The 23,809-nt window shown below is 48.0% G+C and overlaps 2 protein-coding genes across 5 annotated transcripts in view; both read left to right on the top strand.

The window, feature by feature from the left end:
• Positions 1 to 795: 795 nt before the first annotated feature.
• ALS2CL (ALS2 C-terminal like) overlaps positions 796 to 23,809 on the top strand; it is a 203,337-nt gene continuing 180,323 nt past the window's right edge. For 2 of the 4 annotated variants that reach the window (XM_040355208.1, XM_040355206.1), the window contains exon 1: positions 830 to 935. The gene's annotated coding sequence lies outside the window, so the exon portion shown is untranslated. Of the gene's footprint in view, positions 936 to 23,809 lie in introns of all 4 variants that reach the window. The other 2 variants (XM_040355211.1, XM_040355210.1) reach the window with 2 other exon arrangements.
• LOC120941377 (putative GPI-anchored protein pfl2) lies at positions 10,463 to 16,853 on the top strand. The gene is made up of 3 exons (XM_040354717.1): positions 10,463 to 10,524; positions 10,613 to 12,012; positions 16,846 to 16,853. Exons 1-3 carry the CDS (start codon positions 10,463 to 10,465, stop codon positions 16,851 to 16,853), a joined length of 1,470 nt encoding a protein of 489 aa, XP_040210651.1.

Here is a 23,809-nt window from a genome sequence, read left to right as displayed (position 1 = left end):
TCCCCCTGTGCCCTCAACCCCCCACAATGTCACCCTGTGCCCTCCACCCCCACAGTGTCCCCCTGTGCGCTCCACCCCCACAGTGTCCCCCTGTGCCCTCAACCCCCCACAATGTCACCCTGTGCCCTCCACCCCCACAGTGTCCCCCTGTGCGCTCCACCCCCACAGTGTCCCCCTGTGCCCTCAACCCCCCACAATGTCCCCCTGTGCTCTCCACCCCCCCCCCCAGTGTCCCACTGTGCGCTCCACCCCCCACAGTGTCCCCCTGTGCGCTCCACCCCCCACAGTGTCCCCCTGTGCGCTCCACCCCCCACAGTGTCCCCCTGTGCCCTCCACCCCTTCTATAGTGTCCTCCTGTGCCCTCCACCCCCACAATGACCCCCTGTGTCCTCCACCACCTCCCCCCCCCCCACAGAAGTGTCCCCCTGTGATTTTCTATTGCCCAGGGGCCCCATGAGTTGTCAGTCCGCCCCTGGTTCCTGGAATTCCTTCAGGGACATGTCAGGACCGGAGTCCTCAGTGATATAAGAAGCCAATCAGTGACTCAGCACAACAATCAGATTTGTGTTTTGTGGGCAGCGAGAGGTTAAGTAAAAGAAAATGTATTTACAAATAAAAAATAAAAATAAAAAACAATTTCATTCAACAAAAGTCGCTCCCTCCTTCATCAGACTGAAGGTATTTAACAAGCACGTGATCGATCCGCTGCGTCGTAGTTTTTATTTTAATCGCCTTAGTGGGACTGGCAGACACCTGGCGCGGTGCCACCGCTTAGTCGCTCCTTGAGGAATGTGAGCAGTGCACCCTGGGAAGGTTCTCGGTGACACTTCCTTGTTTATGCAGAAAGTTAATACATTGTTACAACTTGTCACTCGGAGAGATCCCCGGAGTCCTGAAGATTCCCAGCCGGAGGCGTGGAGAGCGCGGCGAGCGCGGTGAGTTCAGTCTGACCGATCGTTCTGTATACGAAAGAAGGTTCCTGTATATAGATTATAATGGGATCCTCCGATCTTTACTCTCTGCTGCTTCTGTCTGCTGTCAGTCGCGTTTTGTTGCAGTTTTAGAATTTCCTAAAATATTATATTATCTATGGAAAGTTTTATATTAACCACTTGAAGGCCGGGCGCTGTCTGACGCGCTGTCTTTACAAGAGAATTACTTATAACCCACAAACCTGATACATCTTTTTTTTTTAGCAGAGACCCTAGGGAATAAAATGGTGATCGTTGCAATTTTTTATGTCACACAGTATTTGTGCAGCAGTTTTGCAAACGCAATAAAAAAAAAAAATATATATATAGAGAGAGAGAGGAGAGGGAGAGGAGAGAGAGAGAGGAGAGGGAGAGGAGAGAGAGAGAGAGAGAGAGAGAGAGAGAGAGAGAGATAGAGAGAGAGAGATGTGAGAGAGAGAGAGAGAGAGAGAGAGAGAGATATGAGAGATGAGAGAGATATGAGAGAGATGAGAGAGAGAGAGACGAGAGAGAGAGGAGAGACATGTGAGAGAGAGAGGTGTGTGAGAGAGAGAGAGATATGAGAGAGAGAGGAGAGAGATGTGAGAGAGAGATGAGAGAGAGAGAGAGAGAGAGAGAGAGAGAGAGAGAGAGAGAGAGAGGAGAGAGAAAGATGAGAGAGAGATATAAGAGAGAGAAAGATGAGAGAGAGAGAGGTGAGAGAGATGAGAGAGAGAGAGAGATGAGAGAGAGAGAGAGAGAGATGAGAGAGAGAGAGAGAGATGAGAGAGAGGAGAGAGATGTGAGAGAGAGAGAGAGATGTGAGAGATACATGTGAGAGAGAGAGATGTGAGAGATACATGTGAGAGAGATATGAGAGAGAGAGAGAGAGAGAGAGAGAGAGAGAGAGAGAGGAGAGAGAGAGATATGAGAGAGAGAGAGAGAGAGAGAGAGAAGAGAGATGTGAGAGAAAGGTGAGAGAAAGATGAGAGAGAGAGAGAGAGAGAGAGAGAGAGAGATGAGAGAGAGATATGTGAGAGAGAGAGATGTGAGAGAGATGAGAGAGAGAGAGAGAGAGATATGAGAGAGATAGATGTGAGAGAGAGATGAGAGAGAGGAGAGAGATGTGAGAGAGAGAGATGTGAGAGATGCATGTGAGAGAGAGAGAGAGATGTGAGAGATACATGTGAGAGAGATATGAGAGAGAGAGAGTGATATGAGAGAGAGAGATATGAGAGAGAGATGTGTGTGAGAGAGAGAGAGAGATATGAGAGAGAGAGAGAGATATGAGAGAGAGATGAGATAGAGAGATGTGAGAGAGATGTGAGAGATACATGTGAGAGATACATGTGAGATATATGAGAGAGAGGAGAGAGAGATGACGAGAGTGAGAGGAGAGAGATGTGAGAGAGAGATGTGTGAGAGAGAGAGAGAGAGATATGAGAGATAGAGAGAGAGAGAGAGAGAGAGAGAGATGAGAGAGAGAGAGATGAGAGAGAGAGATGTGAGAGAGATGTGAGAGATACATGTGAGATATATGAGAGAGAGAGAGAGGAGAGAGAGATGAGAGTGAGAGGAGAGAGATGTGAGAGAGAGATGTGTGTGTGAGAGAGAGAGAGAGAGAGAGAGAGAGAGAGAGAGAGAGAGATATGAGAGATAGAGAGAGAGAGAGAGAGAGAGAGAGAGAAATATGAGAGAATTGGATATATATATATATAAAGAGAGAGAGATGAGAGAGAGAGAGAGATCTACATATATATATAGATATGTACCCCAATATACACTCGCGGAATGGCGACAAACTACGGTACTTAAAAATCTCCATAGGTGACGTTTTAAACACCTTAAGAGCCCTTTGACACTGTCAGCTGGCCGGGCTAGCGGTAAAGCGCCGCTAGTTTTAGTGGCACTTTACTGTCGTTAAAGCAGCGCTTTTTTTGCCACTAGTGCCTGCAAAGCAATTCATCAGCGACGCGTTTCGAGCGCATTTAACCCTTTTTTCGGCCACTAGCGGGGGTTAAAAGCCCGAAAAGCGCCGCTGCCGAAGCCCCTCCCCCCGCCCCCCAACAAAAAGTTTATGGGAATTATGTGACAGCAAGAAATCCTCTCCCTCTTCCCCAAAAAATTGGAGCACTAGACTTCAGGCTTATCCTCTAAGCAACAATTCCCTTTGCAAGTCAAAGTGCTCCCCAAAAATATTTCCCTCTCTCCCCTCTTGTAGTACAAATCCCCCCTCCCAGCTCAAATCCCACTCCCCCCCCCCTCCTAGCACAAATCCTCTACCCCTCAAATTTCACCTCTGAGCATAAATCCTCTCCTCTCACCCCAATTCCAGTACAAATCCCCGCTCCTAACTCAATCGTCTCCCTCCCCAAGTCCCCCCCCCCTCCCAGTACAATTCCTCTACCCTGCAAATTTCCCCTTTGAGCATAAATCCCCCCCCTCCAAATCCCCCTCTCCCAGCATAAAGCCTCCTCAAATATTCTCTCCTAGAACTTAAACTTACACCCCTCCCCAAATTTCCCCTCCTAGCACAAATCTCTTCAATCATCCCTACAAGCACAAACCCCCCCCCCTTTAATAATCACTACAAGCACAACCCCCCCTTCAATTATCCCTACAAGCACAACCCCCCCCTTCAATTATTCCTACAAGCACACCCCCCCCCCCTTCAATTATCCCTACAAGCACAACCCCCCCTTCAATTATCCCTACAAGCACAACCCCCCCCTTCAATTATCCCTACAAGCACAACCCCCCCTTCAATTATTCCTACAAGCACAACCCCCCCCCCTTCAATTATCCCTACAAGCACAACCCCCCCTTCAATTATCCCTACAAGCACAACCCCCCCTTCAATTATTCCTACAAGCACACCCCCCCCCCCTTCAATTATCCCTACAAGCTCAACCCCCCCTTCAATTATCCCTACAAACACAACCCCCCCTTCAATTATCCCTACAAGCACAACTCCCATCCCCTTCAATTATCCCTACAAGCACAACCGCCCCTTCAATTATCCCTACAAGCACAACCGCCCCTTCAATTATCCCTACAAGCTCACCCCCCCTTCAATTATCCCTACAAGCACAACCCCCCTTCAATTATCCCTAAATAGCACAAATTCCCCCCTTCAATTATCCCTACAAGCTCAACCCCCCCTTTAATTATCCCTACAAGCACAACCCCCCCTTCAATTATCCCTACAAGCACAACCCCCCCCCCCCTTCAATTATCCCTACAAGCACAACCCCCCTTCAATTATCCCTAAATAGCACAAATTCCCCCCTTCAATTATCCCCACAAGCACAACCCCCCCCTTCAGTTATCCCTACAAGCACAACCCCCCCTTCAATTATCCCTACAAGCACAATCCCCCTTCAATTATCCCTACAAGCACAACCCCCCTTCAGTTATCCCTACAAGCACAACCCCCCCTTCAGTTATCCCTACAAGCACAACCCCCCCTTCAATTATCCCTACAAGCACACCCCCCCCCCCCCTTCAATGATCCCCACAAGCACAAATTTCCCCCTTCAATTATCCCTAAAAAGCACAAATCCCCTCTCCTAGCACTAATCCACCCCCTGCAAGTCCCTCTCTCCCCCAAATCCCCTTCCCTAGAATTTACACTTACACTGCTCCCTAAATTTCCCCTCCTAGCATAAATCTCTTCAATCGTCCCTACAAGCTTAAATCCCCCCCCCCTCTTTCAATTATCCCTACAAGCACAAGTCCCCCCACCCCCCTCCCCCAAACCCCTCTCCTAGCACCAATCCTCCCCCCTAGGACTTATACTTACACCCTTTCCCAAATTCCCCCTCATAGCACAAATCTCTTTAATCATCCCGATTCCCTAAAAGCACAAACCCCCCCCCCCTTCAATTATCCCTACAAGAACAAGTCCCCCCACCATCTCCTCTCCTAGCGCCAATCCTCCCCACCTCCAAATCCCCCTCTCCCAGCACAAATCCCCCTCTCCTAGACTTTACACTTACACCCCTCCCCAAATTCCCCCTCATAGCACAAATCTCTTTAACCACTTAACTCCCGGACCATATTGCTGATCAAAGACCAGAGCACTTTTTGCGATTCGGCACTGCGTCGCTTTAACTGACAATTGCGCGGTTGTGCGACGCGGCTCCCGAACAAAATTGGCGTCCTTTTTTCCCCACAAATAGAGCTTTCTTTTGGTGGTATTTGATCACCTTTGCGGTTTTTAGTTTTTGCGCTATAAACAAAAATAGAGCGACAATTTTGAAAAAAATGAATATTTTTTACTTTTTGCTATAATAAATATCCCCAAATATATATAAAAAAAAAAATTTTTCCTCCGTTTAGGCCGATACGTATTCTTCTACCTATTTTTCGAAAAAACAATTGCAATAAACATTTATTGATTGGTTTGCGCAAAAGTTATAGCGTTTACAAAATAGGGGGGCTAAATTCAGGTAGGGGCGCGCATTGTTACGGCGGCGCAGCGTATCGTAATTACGATACGCCGCCGTAAGTTAGAGAGGCAAGTGCTGTATTCACAAAGCACTTGCCTTCTAAGTTACGCCGACGTAGCCTAAATGGGGCCGGCGTAAGCGCGCGTAATTCAAATGTGGATGAGGGGGCGTGTTTTATGTTAATTCTTGGTGATCCGACGTGATTGACGTTTTTCCCGAACGGCGCATGCGCCATCCGTGGAATTTCCCAGTGTGCATTGCTCCAAAGTACGCCGCAAGGACGTCATTGGTTTCGACGTGAACGTAAATTACGTCCAGCCCTATTCACGAATGACTTACGCAAACGACGTAAAAAATTAAAATTTCGACGCGGGAACGACGGCCATACTTAACATTGCGTGCGCCTCCTAATAGCAGGAGTAACCTTACGCCGAAAAAGACTAACGTAAACAACGTAAAAAAATAGCGCCAGGCGTATGTAAATTTGTGAATCGGCGTATCTAGGTCATTTGCATATTCTTTGCCGAAAACTACAGAAGCGCCACCTAACGGCCAGCGTAAATATGCACCCTAAGATACGACGGTGTAAGAGACTTACGCCAGTCGGATCTTAGGCTAATGTCGGCGTATCTTTGAATACAGAAAAAAGATACGCCGGCGCAGCTTTGAATTTACGTGGCGTATCTATAGATACGCCGGCGTAATGTATTGCTGAATCTAGCCCGGGGTATTTTTATGGCATTTTTATTAAAAAAAAAATTCACTAGTAATCAGCGTTTTTTATCGGTACTGCGACATTATGGCGGACACTTCGGACACTTTTGACACATTTTTGGGACCATTGGCATTTTTATAGCGATCACCAGTGCTATAAAAATGCATTGGATTACCATAAAAATGCCACTGGCAGTGAAGGGGTTAACACTAGGGGGCAGGGAAGGGGTTAAGTATGTTCCCTGGGTGTGTTCTAACTGTAGGGGGGGGTGGCCTCATTAGGGGAAATTACAGATCGCTGTTCATACATTGATCAGGCATTTCTCCCCTGACAGGACTGGGAGCTGTGTGTTTACACACAACACAGCTCCCCTTCCTCGCTCTGTAACGAGCAATCGCGGGTGCCCGGCGGTGATCGCGCCCGCCGGGCACTCGCACGGGAGTCAGGGACGAGCGCGCCCCTAGTGGCCGCTTCGAGAGCCGACGTAGAGCTACGGGCTCTCGCGCAGGGGAGCCGACCTGCCGCCGGCGGCTGGTCGGCAAGTAGTTAATCATCCCTACAAGCACAAATCCTCCCCATCTAGCAGAAATCAACTTTCCTATTTCAAATCCTACCCTCCAAATCACCCATTCTAGCACAACTCCCCACCGTGCCCAGGGCACTAGAGGGGTCCTTTTCCCCCGGCTTTGCCTCCACCTCTGCTCTAAGGGGGGTGTATTGCAGTCCACAGGGACAGCCAGGACCAATGTAACTGATTAACAGTCATCACGGAGCACAGAGATCAGAAAATCATCAGCTCATAAGATTCCTGGCAGATCAGCGAGTAATTTCTGTACTAATCAAACAGATAAAACAGCAAAGGATTTAAACAGTTCATTTATCGGAGCAAATAAGAGAAGTTAATTCTTTCAGTTTACATGGAGATTCATTTTGTCGTACAACTAGGAAGTGCAAAACAGGAATAGTAACAAATTATAATACAGATTTGCTATAATACAGTATTTACTATTACCGAAAGCTGAAGTGTAAACCGCCTACGTTCTTCACTGATTTCCCAAACCCCCCCCTCCCCCCCACTCCTTCAACAAAATTCTAACATTTATTTTTGCTAAATAAAGCCTTTCTATTTTAATTTCAGACCTTTTTTTAGACACAGTGATGTCATCACTGGATCCTTCTCTTTGCAATGCAGGCAGATCATGGCTGGTGGGAGGGTCCGGCAGGGTGCTGTACAGAGCTTCCTGAAAACATGACAGCCCCCCCTCCCCACCCCCACCCCAGTACGCCTCTCTAGTCCCAGGTCAAAGATGCCAAACTGCGCCCCCTCCATTTTCCTAAGAGGTTAGGGTCAGGGGCCCCCCACTTCCACCTGACTCAGGGCACCACCATCCCTGCAATAAACCATTGTGCCCAAGGCAGCTTCCCCTCGTGCCCAGGGCAGCCGTCCCTCCTGCCCACCTCTTGTACATGCCACCTGCTCCTCTCAAGAGCCCTCAGTCCTGATACAAGAAGTGGGGAGGAGTTATGCAAATACCAAAATGCCTTGATGAGGGGGGGGGGTCGGTCTGCAAGGAACAAAAACATGACAGGGGCTCCACCCTTCCCCCACGCTAAACACACTGTGCAGAGCTGAAGAAGAAAGTTCTGCTTGGTGTTCCCTGTTGATCTGAGTGCAGGAGTCAGTGGAAGTGAAATGACGGAGAAGTCGTCTAGGCATTGAGCGGGCGTAATTTTATTTGAAAATTCGACGTGATACTGAGCATGCGCCGTTCGAAAAAAGCGTCATTTACATGGGGTCATGCTTAGTCTACATAAAACACGCCCCCCTGTTCCTCATTTGATTTAGGCGCGCTTACGCCGGCACATTTACGCTACGCCGCCGTAACTTTAGACGCAAGTGCTTTGTGAATACAGCACTTGCCTCTCTAAGTTGCGGCGGCGTAGCGTAACTACGATACGCTACGCCCGCTTATATTTACGCCTATCTACGTGAATCTGGGCCTATAAATTTTGCGCAAAACGATCGATAAACGCTTATTGCGATTTTTTTTACCAAAAATAGGTAGAAGAATACGTATTGGCCTAAACTGAGGAAAAAACTTTTTTTTATATATTTTTTGGGGATATTTATTATAGCAAAAAGGAAAAAATATTGCATTTTTTTCCCAATTGTCGCTCTATTTTTGTTTATAGCGCAAAAAATAAAAACCGCAGAGGTGATCAAATACCACCAAAAGAAAGCTCTATTTGTGGGGAAAAAAGGACGCCAATTTTGTTTGGGAGCCACGTCGCACGACCGCGCCATTGTCAGTTAAAGCGACGCAGTGCCGAATCGCAAAAAAAAAATGGCCGGGTCCTTTACCTGCATTTTGGTCCGGGTCTTAAGTGGTTAAGCTGAAGTTAGAAGCTGATTGGCTCCCATGCAGAGCTGCACCAGATTTTGCACGCTCCGGCTTTAGTAAATCAACCCCAATGTGTTTTAACAAGCCATTGCACAATCACAATGCACGCCGTACTCACAATAACACACGCTGTGTCATATGAATGGGGCCCCCCCTACTGTACATTCCAGACCCTCCCACCACCACCATGGCAAGCCAGTGCCGAAAGAATTGGCCTAGTCAGTAAAAAAAATAAAAACAGAACATTGTTACATTATAACAATTTATTACCATCATAATGTTTCTGTTATTACACATCGTTACTTTATAACCATAATACTTCTTTAACCACTTGCCTACCGGGCACTTTCACCCACTTCCTGCCCAGGCCATTTTTTAGCTTTCAGCGCCTGCGCACTTTGAATGACAAATGCGCGGCCGTGCGACGCTGTACACAAATTAAATGTTTATAATTTTTTCCCCACAAACAGAGCTTTCTTTCGGTGGTATTTGATCACCTCTGCGGTTTTTATTTCTTGCGCTATAAACAAAAGAAGAGGGACAAGTTTGAAAAAAAAGACCACAATATTTTGTACTTTTTGCTATAATAAATATAATTATTATTTTTATTTTTTTTTTATTTTTCCCTCAGTTTAGGCCGATATATATTCTTCTTCTACATATTTTTGGTAACAAAAAATCGCAATAAGCGTTTATTGATTGGTTTGCGCAAAAGTTATATAGCTAGATTCAGGTAGGGGCACGTATCTTTGCGGCGGCGTAGCGTATCGTATTTACGCTACTCCGCTGTAAATCAGAGAGGCAAGTGCTGTATTCACAAAGCACTTGCCTTCTAAGTTACGGCGGCGTAGCGTAAATGGGGCCGGCGTAAGCGCGCCTAATTCAAATGAGGATGGGGGGCGTGTTTTATGTTAATGTTTGGTGACCCGACGTGATTGACGTTTTTTACGAACGGCGCATGCGCCGTCCGTGGACATATCCCAGTGTGCATTGCTCCAAAGTACGCCGCAAGGACGTATTGGTTTCGACGTGAACGTAAATTACGTCCAGCCCCATTCACGGACGACTTACGCAAACGACGTAAAAATTTCAAATTTCGAAGCGGGAACGACGGCCATACTTAACATTGACTAGTCCAGCTATTTGTTGGAATTACTTTACGCCGGAAAATGCCTTACATAAACGGCGTATCTTTATTGTGACGGGCGCACATACGTTCGTGAATTGGCGTATCTAGGCATTTACATATTCTACGCCGAACTCAACGGAAGCGCCACCCAGCGGCCAGCCTAAAAATTACACTTTAAGATACGACGGTGTAGGAGACTTACGCCACTCGTATCTTAGCCTAATTTAAGCGTATCTGGTTTCCAGAATACGCTTAAATTTACGACGGCGCAGATTCAGAGTTACGTCGGCGTATCTACTGATACGCCAGCGTTACTCTCTCTGAATCTGGCCAATAGCGTCTACAAAATAGGGGATAGATTTATAGCATTTTTATTATTTTATTTATTTTTTACTAGTAATGGCGGCGATCTGTGTTTTTTTTTTTTTTTTTCGTCGTGACTGCAATATTGCGGCGGACACATCGGACACTTTTGACACCTTTTAGGGACCATTCACATTTATACAGCGACCAGTGCTTCAAAAAATGCATTGATTGCTGTATAAATATGACTGGCAGGGAAGGGGGTTAACACTAGGCGGGTGATCAAGGGGGTTAATGTGTTCCCTAGGGAGTGATTCTTACTGTGGGGGGAGGGGAGTGACCGATCGGTGTCCCTATGTACAAGGGACACAGCATCGGTCTCCTCTCTCCCCGACAGGATGCAGATCTCTGTGTGTTTACCAGTTTCTGTAAAGTGTTTGTTATTCGCACCTCTTCTCTCCCTCTCTCCGCCCCGCCCTGCCCCCGTTCTCTGTTCTCTACCAGAGATCACCATGGAAATGTCAACAAAATATAAAGTTCTCACCCTGGAAAATCTACTTTGTTCATTTTTATGGTTCAAAAGCTGAACCATAGAGTTAGAAATTACCCTGCAGTGGTGGGACTTCTCCTGGGCTAGAAGGGTGAAAAAACAATACAACCAGCACCAACACCAACACCACCAACGCCACCAACACAACCAACACCACCAACACAACCAGCACCAACACCACCAACGCCACAAACACAACCAACACCACCAACACAACCAGCACCAACACCACCAACACAACCAGCACCAACACCAACACCACCAACGCCACCAACACAACCAACACCACCAACACAACCAGCACCAACACCACCAACGCCACAAACACAACCAACACCACCAACACAACCAGCACCAACACCACCAACACAACCAGCACCAACACCAACACCACCAACGCCACAAACACAACCAATACCACCAACACAACCAATACCACCAACACCACCAACGCCACCAACACAACCAACACAACCAACACCACCAACACCACCAACGCCACCAACACAACCAACACAACCAACACCACCAACACAACCAGCACCAACACCACCAACGCCACAAACACAACCAACACCACCAACACAACCAGCACCAACACCACCAACACAACCAACACAACCAGCACCAACACCACCAACACAACCAGCACCAACACCACCAACGCCACAAACACAACCAACACCACCAACACAACCAGCACCAACACCACCAACACAACCAGCACCAACACCAACACCACCAACGCCACCAACACAACCAACACCACCAACACAACCAGCACCAACACCACCAACGCCACAAACACAACCAACACCACCAACACAACCAGCACCAACACCACCAACACAACCAGCACCAACACCAACACCACCAACGCCACAAACACAACCAATACCACCAACACAACCAATACCACCAACACCACCAACGCCACCAACACAACCAACACAACCAACACCACCAACACCACCAACGCCACCAACACAACCAACACAACCAACACCACCAACACAACCAGCACCAACACCACCAACGCCACAAACACAACCAACACCACCAACACAACCAGCACCAACACCACCAACACAACCAACACAACCAGCACCAACACCACCAACACAACCAGCACCAACACCAACACCACCAAAGCCACAAACACAACCAACACCACCAACACAACCAGCACCAACACCACCAACACAACCAGCACCAACACCAACACCACCAACGCCACAAACACAACCAACACCACCAACACAACCAGCACCAACACCACCAACACAACCAGCACCAACACCAACACCACCAACGCCACAAACACAACCAACACCACCAACACAACCAGCACCAACACAACCAGCACCAACACCAACACCACCAACACAACCAACACAACCAGCACCAACACCCCCAACACAACCAGCACCAACACCAATGCTACCAACACCACCATCACCATCACCAAAACCACCATCATCATCAACTCCACGAACATCACCAACACAACCAGCACCATCACCACCATCATCAACACCACCACCATCATCATAATCAACACCACCACCATCATCTTCATCAACACCACCATCATCAACACCACCAACATCACCACTAACACCACAACCAGCACCAACACCACCACCATCAACATCAACACCACCAGCACCATCATCACCACCATCATCATCAACACCACCACACCACCACCATAATCAACACCACCAATACCACCACCACCACAACCAGCACCAACACCACCACCATCATCATCATCATCAACACCACCACCATCATCTTCATCAACACCACCATCATCAACACCACCAACATCACCACTAACACCACAACCAGCACCAACACCACCACCATCAACATCAACACCACCAGCACCATCATCACCACCATCATCATCAACACCACCATCACCACCACCATAATCAACACCACCACCACCAATACCACCACCACCAACACCACAACCAGCACCAACACCACCAACATCAACACCAATACCACCACCACCATCATCACCACCATCAAAACCAACACCATCTTCATCGCCATCAACACCATCACCACCACCATCATCATCATCACCACCATCATCATCACCACCATCACCATCACCACCACCACCCCCACCAACACCACCAATACCACCACCACCATCATCATCACCACCACCAACAGCAACACCACCATCATCACCACCAAGTCTGTCCAGACAGTATGGTCACCTGCTGACTTGGCACCAACCACAGGCAGCTTAAAGTGGAGATTCACACAAAAAGTGAACTTACGCTTTTTGGAACCCTCCCCCCCCTCCGGTGTCACATTTGGCACCTTTCAGGGGGAGGGGGGTGCAGATACCTGTCTAAGACAGGTACATGAACCACTTCCTGGTTCTGACTCCGGTGGGAGTCCGCCCCCCCCCCCCCGCTGTCTTCTGGGAAACACTGTTCCCAGCAGAGAGCGGGGACCAGTGATGGCGCGCCGCGATACTCACGCATGTGCAGTAGGGAACCGGGCAGTGAAGCCGCAAAACTTCACTTCCTGATTCCCTTACCCAGGATGGCGGCGGAGGCAGCCGAGGACCGAGCGATTGCTCAGCCTCGTCTGCGGAAATCGCGGGCGTGCTGGACAGGTAAGTGTCCATTTTTTAAAAAGTCAGCAGCTGCCGTATTTGTAGCTGCTGACTTTTTAAAAAAAAAAATTGGCGGAACCTCCACTTTAAAGGGGTACTAAAGGTTCGATTTAAAAAAATAAATAAAAATAACAAACATGTCATACTTACCTCCGCTTTGCACAGAGTGTCCCTGATCCTCGTCTTTTGGGGTCCCTCTGCGGCTGTCTCGGCTCCTCTCCGCATCAGCTAAACCCCCTGGGAAGTGCTTTCCCAAGAAATTCCCCCCCCCGGCCCTCTCGTCATTGGAGTTGATTGACAGCAGCACGAGCCAATGGCCGCGCTTCAGGGGCGTCTGCTCCATAGGGCAAGGGGGGTCGTTTGCCCCCCCTGGAATTGCCAGGGAGAGCCAGGAGCAGGGCCGAACTGGCCCTGGGGACGATTTAAGCGGTGACTGCAGCACTCCCCTCCCCTCTAGTTGTCCCTTATTTAGAGTGCCTGTCCCTCTTCTGGAATCAAATCCATTTGTCCCTCATTCCAAAAGGTTCCTCTTTTAGACCTGAAATAAATATGCTGTCAATATAGTGTAGTGTTTCAGTCAAGGGAAAGAGGTGCTGTGTAATGTAAAGGGGGCCATAGGTGCAGGGTGCTGTGTAATGTAAAGGGGTCCAGAGGTGCAGGGTGCTGTGTAATGTAAAGGGGGCCATAGGTGCAGGGTGCTGTGTAATGTAAAGGGGTCCAGAGGTGCAGGGTGCTGTGTAATGTAAAGGGGGCCATAGGTGCAGGGTGCTGTGTAATGTAAAGGGGTCCAGAGGTGCAGGGTGCTGTGTAATGTAAAGGGGGCCATAGGTGCAGGGTGCTGTGTAATGTAAAGGGGGCAGTGATGCATGGTGCTGTGTAATGTAAAGGGGTCCAGTGATGCAGGGTGCTGTGTAATGTAAAGGGGGCAGTGATGCAGGGTGCTGTGTAATGTAAAGGGGTCCAGTGATATAGGGTGCTGTGTATGTAAAGGGGGCAGTGATGCAGGGTGCTGTGTAATGTAAAGGGGTCCAGTGATGCAGGGGGCTGTGTAATGTAAAGGGATCCATTGATGCAGGGTGCTGTGTAATGTAAAGGGATCCAGTGATGCAGGGTGCTGTGTAATGTAAAGGGGTCCAGAGCTGTGGGGTGCTGTGTAATGTAAAGGGGTCCAGAGCTGTGGGGTGCTGTGTAATGTAAAGGGGTCCAGAGCTGTGGGGTGCTGTGTAATGTAAATAATAGCGTATCCTGAAACCCGATTGGCCCTGTCGGGTCTCAGGACAATAGCGGGTTCCTGAGACCAGATTGGCCCAGGAGCCTTAGGACTCCCGGGCCAATCAGGTCTCAGGAGGACCCACTTCTCCCGACTATTTGGTCGGGAGGAGAAGCAACGGCTCCCGGCTCTTCCCTGGAGCAAGGAACAGCATCGGCCTCCTAAGGTAAGTCCACCGATCATCGCCATCCATCTCTTACGGGGGTGGCACTGATTGCCGCCGTCCTTCTCCTGGGGGGGGGGTGACTGGTCGCCGCCATCCCTCTCCTGCACACGGGGGGGGGGGCAGTTTTGTTTGCCACCGCTCCGAGATATTAAGCACCAGCCACCACTGCCTAGATTGTAAGTTCCAATGAGCAGGACCCTCTGATTCCTCCTATATTGAATTGTTGGTGCTATATATATATATATATACAGGGGCGGACTGACCATTTGGGCACTAGGGCACTGCCCGAGGGCCCCATGCCACTAGGGGGCCCCATCAGGGTTGCCAGCCTCAGTAAAAACCAGAGACAGTATGTAAAAAACTGTGTTTTTTTTACATCTGTCCCTGAAATGTCCATTACTGACATCCTTTTGGTCCAAAAATACCAAGATTATAGCTGCCCCCCCTCTCCAGTACCTTTTCAGTGTGTGTATACTGTGTGGCCTCATAATCTATTGTCTGGGGGCCCCATAATCTCCTATTGCCCGGGGGCCCCATAATCTCCTATTGCCCGGGGGCCCCATAATCTCCTATTGCCCGGGGGGCCCCATAATCTCCTATTGCCTGGGGGGCCCCATAATCTCCTATTGCCCAGGGGCCCATAATCTCCTATTACCCGGGGGGCCCCATAATCTCCTATTGCCCGGGGGCCCTATAATCTCCTATTGCCCGGGGGGCCCATAATCTCCTATTGCCTGGGGGCCCCATAATCTCCCATTGCCTGGGGGGCCCATAATCTCCTATTGCCTGGGGGCCCCATAATCTCCTATTGCCCGGGGGGCCCCATAATCTCCTATTGCCCAGGGGCCCATAATCTCCTATTGCCCGGGGGGCCCATAATCTCCTATTGCCTGGGGGCCCTATAATCTCCTATTGCCCGGGGGGCCCATAATCTCCTATTGCCTGGGGGCCCCATAATCTCCTATTGCCCGGGGGCCCCATAATCTCCTATTGCCCAGGGGGCCCCATAATCTCCTATTGCCCGGGGGGCCCCATAATCTCCTATTGCCCGGGGGGCCCCATAATCTCCTATTGCCCAGGGGCCCATAATCTTCTATTGCCTGGGGGCCCCATAATCTCCCATTGCCTGGGGGGCCCATAATCTCCTATTGCCTGGGGGCCCCATAATCTCCTATTGCCCGGGGGGCCCATAATCTCCTATTGCCTGGGGGCCCTATAATCTCCTATTGCCCGGGGGGCCCCATAACCTCCTATTGCCTGGGGGCCCTATAATCTCCTATTGCCCGGGGGCCCCATAATCTCCTATTGCCCGGGGGTCCCATAATCTCCTATTGCCCGGGGGCCCATAATCTCCTATTGCCTGGGGGCCCCATAATCTCCTATTGCCCGGGGGCCCCATAATCTCCTATTGCCCGGGGGGCCCATAATCTCCTATTGCCCGGGGGGCCCAATAATCTCCTATTGCCCGGGGGGCCCATAATCTCCTATTGCCTGGGGGCCCCATAATCTCCTATTGCCCAGGGGCCCCATGAGATGTCAGTCCGCCCCTGTATATATATATATATATAATCTTGCCTAATAATAATACAGTGGAACCTTGGACAAGCATAATCTGTTCCAGGAGAATGCTTGTAATCCAAAACACTTGCATATCAAAGCGAGTTTCCCCATAGAAGTCAATGGAAACGAAGATAATTTGTTCCGCATTGACATCAACGGCCAGAGGTGGGGGGGGATGGGCACTCGGAAAGGGCTGAACTCGGAAAACCTCAGAAAAAGGCTTGGGAACTCAGTATTTCTGAGATTTTCTGAGCATTTACGAACAGCGTTGATTGGTTCCGCTCGGCTCCAGCGCTCCCACCCACCTCAGGCCAAACGCGGTACTGCACACCGCTTTGGCTTGAACCCTGCTCGTTTTGCGAGACAACAAACCGAGTCAGGATTTTTTTTTTTTAAATACAGCGCTCGTATTGCGAAAACGCTCGTTAACCGCGTTACTCGCAATCCGAAGGTTCCGCTGTATTACTAATAATCCTGAAAAGCTAAATAAAGAACGTTGGCTCTTGGTTCTTCTGACCTCCTCTCCTGTATTGCCTAATGCCCGCGGTTCCCTGAAGCGGCCTCCCTCCCCCCTGCGCACATTTCATAACCTTCTGCTCGCGGCGCCTCTTCCTTTTTCCCCAAACCAGTGGCAGTTATGTCATCATTTGTCATATGCTAAAATATGTCATCATCTCCCTCTTTATTCTGGATTGTCACTAGTGGGCTAGATTCAGGTACAATTGCGCTTTTTTTACGGGGGCGCAGGGCAACGTTTTTGCCCTGCGCCCCCCGCAAATTTACTGCGCTGCCCTTGATTCACGGAGCAGTAGCTCCGTAAATTGCGTGGGCGCGCCGGCAAAATGCCCGCCGTAAGCGCGCGCAATTTAAATGATCCCGTAGGGGGCGGGAATCATTTAAATTAGGCGCGTTCCCGCGCCGATCGTAGAGCGCATGCTCCGTCGGGAAACTTTCCCGACGTGCATTGCGGCAAATGACGTCGCAAGGACATCATTTGCTTCAAAGTGAACGTGAATGGCGTCCAGCGCCATTCACGAATCACTTACGCAAACTACGTAAATTTGAAATTTCGCGACGCGGGAACGACGGGTATACGTAACATTGGCTGCCCCTGCTAATAGCAGGGGCAGCCTTACGCGAAAAACGCCGTACGGAAACGATGTAAACTGCGTACGCAGGGCTCGCGTAACGTTGTGAATCGGCGTTAGTATGCAATTTGCATACTATACGCTGAGCACAACGGGAACGCCACCTAGCGGCCATCGCAAGAATGCAGCCTAAGATATGCGGGCATAAGAGCCTTATGCCGCGCATATCTTAGGCTGCAGTCGGCGTAACAAGGTTCCTGAATCAGGAGCATTCGTTACGCCGGGGCAAGTAAGCAATTGCGCTGTGTAACTATGGTTACAGAGGCGCAATTGCTTCTTGAATCCAGGCCAATGATTGTAACCAGCGGACTGAGACTTGGCACAAATTCACAGACCGTCGATATGCGAGTTGCTTTGGATTACGAGCGTTCTCCTGGAACGGATTATCCTCGTAATCCGAGGTTCCGCTGCATGGGTATAGGATTGTGTATATGGAGGTTTTTCTATTTGTTTTTGTTTCTTTTTTTTTTCTTTTGGTTGAACTACAGTGCCTTGAAAAAGTATTCATACCCCTTGAAATCTTCCACATTTTCTCATGTTACAACCAAAAACGTAAATGTATTTTATTGGGATTTTATGTGAGAGACACAAAGTGTCACATCATTGTGGAAGGAAAATGATAAATGATACAAATAAATCTGTGAAAAGTGTGGGGGGGAGGGGCATTTGTATGGCGCCCCCCGGAGTCAATACTTTGTAGAACCCCCTTTCTCTACAAGTCTTTTTGGGGATGTCTCTACCAGCTTTGCACATCTAGAGAGGAACATTTCTGCCCATTCTTCTTCTGTGTAAAATATCTCAGGCTCTGTCAGATTGGATGGAGAGCGTCTGTGATCAGCAATTTTCAAGTCTTGCCACAGATTCTCAATGGGATTTAGGTCTGGACTGTGACTGGGCCATTCTAACACATGAATAGGCTTTGATCTAAACCATTCCATTGTAGCTCTGGCTGTACTTTAGGGTCGTTGTCCTGCTGGAAGATGACCCCCCCTCCCCTCAATACTTTGTAGAACCAACCTTTCTCTACAATTACAGCTGCAAGTCTTTTTGGGTCTAATAAGATTGTCCTGTATTTGTCCCCATCCATCTTCCCATCAACTCTGACCAGCTTCCCTGTCCCTGCTGAAGAAAAGCATCCCCACCACATGATGCTGCCACCACCATGTTTCACGGTGGAGATGGTGTGTTCAGGGTGATGTGCAGTGTTAGTTTTCCCCACACATAGGGCCAGATTCAGCAAAGAATTACGCCGGTGTATCCATAGATACGCCGCGTAAATTCAAAGCTGCGCCGGCGTATCTACTTTCTGTATTCAGAAAGAAGATACGCCGACACTAGCCTAAGATCCGACTGGCGTAATTCTATTACGCCGTCGTATCTTAGGGTGCATTCTCACGCTGGCCGCTAGGTGGCGCTTCCGTTGTTTTTGGCGTAGAATATGCAAATTACCTAGTTACGTCGATTCACAAACGTACATGTGCCCGGCGTTCGTTTTTTATGTCGTTTGCGTAAGGCTTTTTCGGCGTAACGTTGTGCCTGCTTCTATGAGGCGCACTCAATGTTAAGTATGGACGTCGTTCCCGCTTCGATTTTTTTATTTTTTACGTCGTTTGCGTAAGTCGTTCGCAAATAGGGCAGGACATAATTTACGTTCAAGTCGAAACCAATGACGTCCTTGCGACGTCATTTGGAGCAATGCACAGTGGGATATGTACACGGACGGCGCAAAACGTCAATCACGTCAGGTCAACACACATTAGCATAAAACACGCCCCCCCTTACACATTTGAATTACGCGCGCTTACGCCGGCCCCATTTACGCTAGGCCGCCGCAACTTACGGAGCAAGTGCTTTGTGAATACTACACTTGCTCCTGTAAGTTGCGGCGGCGTAGCGTAAATACGATATGCTGCGCCGCCGTTAGATTGCGAGCCCCTTCCTGAATCTAGCCCATAGCGTTTTGCTTTTAGACCGAAAAGTTGAATTTTGGTGTCATGTGACCAGAGCCCCTTCTTCCACACGTTTGCTGTGTCCCCTCCCCCACATGTTTGCTGTGTCCCCTCCCCCACATGTTTGCTGTGTCCCCTCCCCCACATGTTTGCTGTGTCCCCTCCCCCACACGTTTGCTGTGTCCCCTCCCCCACATGTTTGCTGTGTCCCCTCCCCCACATGTTTGCTGTGTCCCCTCCCCCACATGTTTGCTGTGTCCCCTCCCCCACATGTTTGCTGTGTCCCCTCCCCCACATGTTTGCTGTGTCCCCTCCCCCACATGTTTGCTGTGTCCCCTCCCCCACATGTTTGCTGTGTCCCCTCCCCCACACGTTTGCTGTGTCCCCTCCCCCACATGTTTGCTGTGTCCCCTCCCCCACATGTTTGCTGTGTCCCCTCCCCCACATGTTTGCTGTGTCCCCTCCCCCACATGGCTTCTCACAAACTGCAAACAGGACTTCTTATGTCTTTCTTTCTCCAATGTCTTTCTTCTTGTGACTCTTCCATAAAGGGCAGATTTGTGGAGAGACCACTAATAGTTGTCCTGTGGACAGATTCTCCCCCCTGAGCTGTGGATCTCTGCAGCTCCTCCAGAGTTACCATGGGGCCTCTTGGCTGCTTCTCTGATGAACGCTCTCCTTGCCCGGCCCGGTCAATTTAGGTGGACCGGCCATGTCTTGGTAGGTTTGCAGTTGTGTCATACTCTTTCCATTTTCCGATGATGGATTGAACAGAAGCTCCGTGAGATCTTCAAAGCTTGGGAGATTTTTTTTATATAACCTAACCCTGCTTTATACTTCTCCACAACTTTATCCCTGACCTGTCTGGTGTGTTCCTCGGCCTTCATGATGCTGTTTGTTCACTAAGGTTCTCTAACAAACCTCTGAGGGCTTCACAGAACAGCTGTATTTATACTGAGATTACATGACACACAGGTGGGCTCTCTAATTAGGTCAATACAAAAACAAATCTCCTGCGCTCCGGTATTCTTTGGAAAGATGTTTGAAGAAAAAGGTGATACTCAATAGCAACTCAATTAAAAGGTATCTTCCAAAGTCTTGCAGCCCTCCTCTGAATCGTTGGAATTCATAAAACTAAAGGAAACAAAAGAGGAAAAACGGAGGGCGCACCGACCTAGTGTGATACTGTTTGGTGGATTTTATTAAATCAATAAAAACAAATCATAATACTCACAAAAGGAGTGTTAAAAACAGGCCTTGAATCACAATGCAGCAAAGAACCAACACCATCGGCATAGCACGATATTGTTTCGATCCGTGACCGTGGCTAGGGCTGACGCGTTTCAGGGGAGAACCCCTTTCCTCAGAGCTAAAAGGTCTGCAGTGTTTCCTCACCAAGGGACTTGTCTCAATAAATACTAGCTTTCAGTAAGTGGTAAAGACGCCCCTCCCATGAAGTAGGAGGTGCATGGCCGGACACCCACCCACATGTCTGTCACCTTTTCCTTATTCCTCTCTCCATGTCTATATCAAGCCATTCTTAGTATGAATACACAGTCCAAAATTGCACTATACCCAGCAATGTATACAAAAATGTACATACAAAATGACTACCACAATAAGGCATCAATATATATACACATACATACACACACCACAATATGGAAAGCCTTTTCAGTCAAAGCACTCAGCAGATTGCTGCCTCCAAGTGTATAGTTATAGCAAATCAAATCAATAAAGTGCCAGAGTGTAATAAGGCCTCTCCTAATCACACTTCCAATAAGGGGCTGTGTAGTTGCTCATATGTGCCACACAAGCCCCACTTGCAGTGCTGTGCCTACCTTCCTTGGACGAGGAGGCTGCTGGAACGCACGCCCAACGTGGAGGAAGTTGTTTGCGCTCCAGCCGAGTCTACGTTCCACTGCGCATGCGCGTGACGTCATTGACGCCGCGCGCGGCGCATATACAGTGACGATGCGCTCCAGCTTGTAGAACCAGCAGGCTGGAGCGTCTCCTTCCCTACTAGATGGCACGTTCCCAAAGGGGAGAGTTACACCGTTGCCATCTAGTGGTGAAAGATGAATATTGCCTCTCAGTGTCGCCTCTATATAGCAGGACAGCATCACTGAATGACAAAACACCAAAGGGAAGGAAGAATGGAGGGGAGAGGAGGAAATTTTTTTTTATGTGGGGAAGTAAATTACATGGAGCGAGCCATCAACCTTGTGCAGGTGAAAGATTATTACTAATAATATTACACACCCTTTACATAAAAGACATATATTATAAATATTTAAAAATCTAACTTTCACAAATGGACACATAATGCATTTAAAAGGAGTATTAAAGGAGTTGATAATTAATTAATATTAATAGATTCCAGATAAAAGTGTCCCACCATTTAATCCAATTAAAAACCACATAATTTCAAATGGTAGTAAAAATAACAATAATAATAATAGTAATGTTGTCTATGGTCATATGCCCAGCTTTTATGGATGCACACTCACAGAGGTCCCAGGTGATAGTATCTAGAAGGACTGCAGACCCTCCAGATATCTACATAACTAACCGTGCGATCATACTGTTACAACCTCCCACAGTGCCCTTAGGGGCACTTACAAAAAAGGTGCCCCCAGTGGTATTACCTATGATTTTATGAATCGACTAGACTAAGTATTAAAAAGCGAAAAAACAAAGAAATAAAAAGTGATGATAAAAGGTCAGTTAATTACATAAATCCAGTCCACAATGGACAGGTGGCATGGACGTCTCTTTAGGCCATTTAGATTATTATCTATTTTGCATTACTAAATGATTAGTGCATGGATAACTATTGTACTGACTATGTTACTCATCTATTTGTTTTGGGAAGAGAAAGGAAGGGGAGGGGGGGGGAGGGGGGTTTTTGGTGGGGGGGGGGGTTTTTTGCCTTGGAATTTGATAGATGAATAGTTTTAGATGATTTTGAGGGAGAAAGGGATAAAAGAGGGGATGCGGGCATGAGGCAGAGGGGGGGACATACTGGAACAGGACAAGAACATTATTATTTCTCTTTCTGCTTATGTTATAGTGTGCAGTTCTATTTCTTCGTTCAGTCCATTCGGCACCATTGTACCCAAAGTGAAAATCCAATATGCTTCTCTTTTACAGAGAATTTGATGTTTCTTCCCCCTGTCAAGGTCATTTTGAATGGCCTCTATGCCAAAGACTTTGAGGCCCTCCACTTCACCATCATGAACTTCTCTAAAATGTTTGGGTATGGAGCCTTTATCTTTTTTTGTAGAGATGCTGCTCCTATGTTCGTTCATTCTGGTTCTTAGTTGTCGTGAAGTGCGCCCTACATAAAGCAGGCCACATGGGCACATAATGCCATAGATCACAAACTCAATTCCACAATTAATAAATTGTTTGATCTTATGGCGTCTTCCATCCACCCCAAAAACTTCTTTTTTCCTATGATGCATGTGCATACAATTACCACATGTATTCACCCCACATTTATAGCTTCCTTTCTGGTCGAAGATCGTAGACCAGGGGCTTTCAAGTCCTTTATTTCTGCTGTTTTTCTTGACTCTGCTAGGAGCTACAATACTTCTCAGATCCTTCGGTCTTCTAAAGACCAGATTGGGATGCGATGGAATGCAAGTCTTGAGGAAAGGGTCAGCTGTCAGAATCTTCCAATTTCTTTTAAAGATTTTTTGTATAGTGGAAGCTTTACTATTGAATCTAGTACAAAAATGTGTTGTCGATATTGCACCCTCTTTAGGTTTCACGATTTTTTCGCTTGCTGACCCATCGTTCTCATAGAGTTGGAGATATTTCTGAAAGGCTTCCTCTATGTGTGCTTCTCCATATCCCTTTTCTCTGAATTTTTCTCTCAGAATCAGACTCTGTGTTTCATAGTCGTTCTTCTGGGTACAGGTTCGTTTTAGGCGACAAAACTGGCCAAAGGGGATATTTCTTATCCACCTTGGGTGGTGTTGGCTTGAGGCATGTAAATAAGAGTTTCCTGCACTTAGTTTAAAGTGTGTCTTTGAAAGTATCTTACCGCTCTCATCTGCTCTCAGCTCAAGATCTAAGAAGATTAGTGATTCTTTATCCACCACATGTGTAAAAGAAATCCCAAAGGGGTTACTACCACAATGAGCCAGGAATCCTTCCAACTCTTCATCGCTGCCATCCCATATAATTAGGATGTCGTCTATATAACGTGAATATAGTATTAGATTTTTTGCGAAAGGGTTGTTGTCCCATATATATTTGGATTCCCAGTATCCCATGAAGAGATTTGCATAACTGGGGGCAAATCTAGCCCCCATGGCAGTACCCCTTATCTGTCTATAGAAACAATCTAGGAAGGAGAAGTAGTTGTGTGTGAGAGTAAATTCTATACAGTCACGAATAAACTGTGCCTGTCGTGGATTGAACTTTCGTGCCTCAGCCAGGTAATATTCGATGGCTCTGAGCCCGAATTCGTGTTGTATGCACGTGTAAAGTGATGCCACATCCAGTGATAGCCACCTATATCCTTTTTCCCACTTATATGGCATCAGAATCTCCAAAGCA

The sequence above is a fragment of the Rana temporaria genome, chromosome 5 (assembly GCF_905171775.1).
Source record: "Rana temporaria chromosome 5, aRanTem1.1, whole genome shotgun sequence".
In the NCBI taxonomy this organism is placed as follows: Eukaryota; Metazoa; Chordata; class Amphibia; order Anura; family Ranidae; genus Rana; species Rana temporaria.
The sequence above is the reverse complement of the archived record's forward strand: the minus strand, read 5'-3'. Positions and strand labels throughout refer to the sequence as shown.

Coding starts and splice junctions, on each gene's coding strand:
- LOC120941377 (XM_040354717.1), top strand. CDS start 10,463: ATGGAAATGTCAACAAAATATAAAGTTCTCACCCTGGAAAATCTACTT. Junction 10,525..10,612: donor CTACTTTGTTCATTTTTATG/GTTCAAAAGCTG, acceptor CAATACAACCAG/CACCAACACCAACACCACCA.